General features: G+C 42.6%; 1 protein-coding gene across 1 annotated transcript; it reads right to left on the bottom strand.

Annotated features, from left to right (window-relative positions):
* Positions 1-357: 357 nt before the first annotated feature.
* LOC131250017 (calvin cycle protein CP12-3, chloroplastic-like) lies at positions 358-810 on the bottom strand. Its single transcript, XM_058250708.1, has one exon. The coding sequence runs from the start codon at positions 774-776 to the stop codon at positions 399-401; it is 378 nt and encodes a 125-aa protein (XP_058106691.1). The 5' UTR covers positions 777-810; the 3' UTR covers positions 358-398.
* Between the last annotated feature and the right edge of the window lie 1,504 nt (positions 811-2,314).

Genomic DNA, 2,314 nt, shown 5'->3' with positions numbered 1-2,314 from the left:
AACTAAGTTTAATGGCATCAAACATGTACCCAATTGGTCCAACAACCAATTGGAAATTTTCTGAATTTCTCAATGGGATTGAGCAATTGTACGATGGCATTGAAGAGTGCTCGATAGCAACAAATGGTCTGTCTAGCATCAACATACCCTGTTTCTGAATTTATTTAAGACATCAAAAAACAACACAGCTTACCTGATGCATGTATTTGATGTCATGAACACATCCCGATGGACCCCACACATCTTGTTGTAGTAGATCCAGCTTCCTGTTTCTAAGACATACTTAATAATCTTCTGTCATCAATAAATCAACATTAACATACGCCTCATATTATTATGATTTTTTCCACCCCATCATTTATAAGATCACGACTTAATGAAAGAAATAACATATCTCATTAATCTTCATATATTCTACACTCAGGCGCTTTCGGGTGGTCCCTACAATAAGCCTCGAGAGGATCGATGGCAGATCTTTGCCTAAGGTGAGCTTTTGCTTGGCTAACCTCTTCCACCTCATCCCACGCCACAACGCATTCCTCTGAAAGTGAATTCTCTTCACAAATCTTGTGGGCTTCAGTCACCTTCTCTTCGATCATGATCGAGAGCTTCTCTTCCTTGCGCTGATCGCCAGCGGGCTGTGGTGCCGTTGCAAACACATGGAGGAGATAGGTCTTTGGGGTTTTACGAAGAGAAGGTATTGTGATGGGAGGAGTTGTAAGAGGATGGAAAGAGGTTGGAAGAAGCTTCAGTGGTGAAAGATGAAGGGAAACCATTGTAGGAGGAAGGTGAGAGGTTGGGAGTGTGATCTCATATCATGTAAGGTTGGTTTTGTATAGAAATATGTAAGGGAATCCTGGGCAAATGTAATTCTATAGGGTCTAAGTTTAGTAAAAGAATAGCTTGTGTTGTTGTTAAATGACTGTGTATGTTTGGATGTTTTCTTCGTTTGTTAGGATCGTCTTTGGTTTCAACGTCCGTACAGGATTTGAGTGGGGCCCACATTGGTTTTTACTCTATTTGTTTGTTTGTTTGTTTGTGTTTTGAGAAGTTTACTCGGCACACGAATGAATTTTGTAACCATACACGTCGTGTCCTTAGATGAGTTTTGGACCACTCATCGGGTGGGCTTTAATGTGTGGACGCAGATGGAAATGGATTGGCTACTCCCCTTGCCACCAGCCAATGGCTGATGTCTGTGCTCTGTGGGCCCCACGAAGATATATGTGCTTCATCCATGACGTCCATCTATTTTTCTAGATCATTTTATGGTATGAGACCAAAAATGAGGTTTATACCAATCTCAGGTGGACCACATTACAGGAAACTGTGTTGAATGAACGGCGACCGTTAAAAAACTTTTGGGGTCCATAAAAGTTTTGGATCAAGCTGATCTTTGTTTTTTCCCTTCATCTGGGTCTGTATGACCTAATCAACAGATTGGATGTCAAATAAACGGTACAGTGGGCCTTAGGAGGATTTTAATGGTGGATATCCAATCACTATTGTTTTCCTGTGGTGTGGTCCACCTGAGATTTTCATCCCTCTCATTTTTGGTGTTGGGCCCTAAACGGATCTGTAAAAATGGATGAACGGAATGGATGAAACACATACATCATAGTGGGGCCCACAGAGCACCGACCATCAGCCACCGGGCTGATGGCGGGGGAGTAGCCAATCCGTTTCCGACGCGGATTGCGTGCTGACACTTGCGAGTAGCGACGTGGCTGCTGGACGGTGCTCTGTGTCCCCCCACAGTGATGCATGTGTTTTATCAACACCGTCCATCCATTTTGGATCATTATTTTAGGACATGAGGCAGATCCAATTCTCAGGTGGACCACACATAGGAAGAGTGTTGATTGAAGGAGAAACACAAACATCAGCTTGATCCAAATCTTTTTCGGCCCCCGAGAAATTTTTAATGGTGGGCGTTCAATCACCAATTTTTCCTGTGGTGTGGTCTGATCTACCTTATTTTAGGGGTCATGCTCTAAAATTAGCTGGTAAAATGGATGGACGGCCTAGATAAGACACATACATCATGGTGGGTACACAGAGCACCGTATCGCTAGTTGGCAGTGCCAGTAAGCAATATGCGTCCTTAATGTGTAGGATCCATAGCTCAAACATAAAGTAGATCAGACAATCCTATTCATATGACTGGATGAAAAGACTTAGGTAAGAAACAAACCAGATTTTAAAGCTGATAATTAAGATCCTACGATCAAGAGTCGACATGTCCCATCTGATGAATGGCTCAAGGATAGAATTTAGTTTGTTCAACAATAGGACTGGAAATGAGTTGGGCCAG

This window comes from Magnolia sinica, chromosome 6 (genome assembly GCF_029962835.1).
Source record: "Magnolia sinica isolate HGM2019 chromosome 6, MsV1, whole genome shotgun sequence".
In the NCBI taxonomy this organism is placed as follows: domain Eukaryota; kingdom Viridiplantae; phylum Streptophyta; class Magnoliopsida; order Magnoliales; family Magnoliaceae; genus Magnolia; species Magnolia sinica.
This window is presented reverse-complemented; position numbering and strand designations above follow the sequence as displayed.

Bases quoted from the DNA above. Each gene is read 5' to 3' on its own strand.
- LOC131250017 (XM_058250708.1), bottom strand. From the start codon at position 776: ATGGTTTCCCTTCATCTTTCACCACTGAAGCTTCTTCCAACCTCTTTC.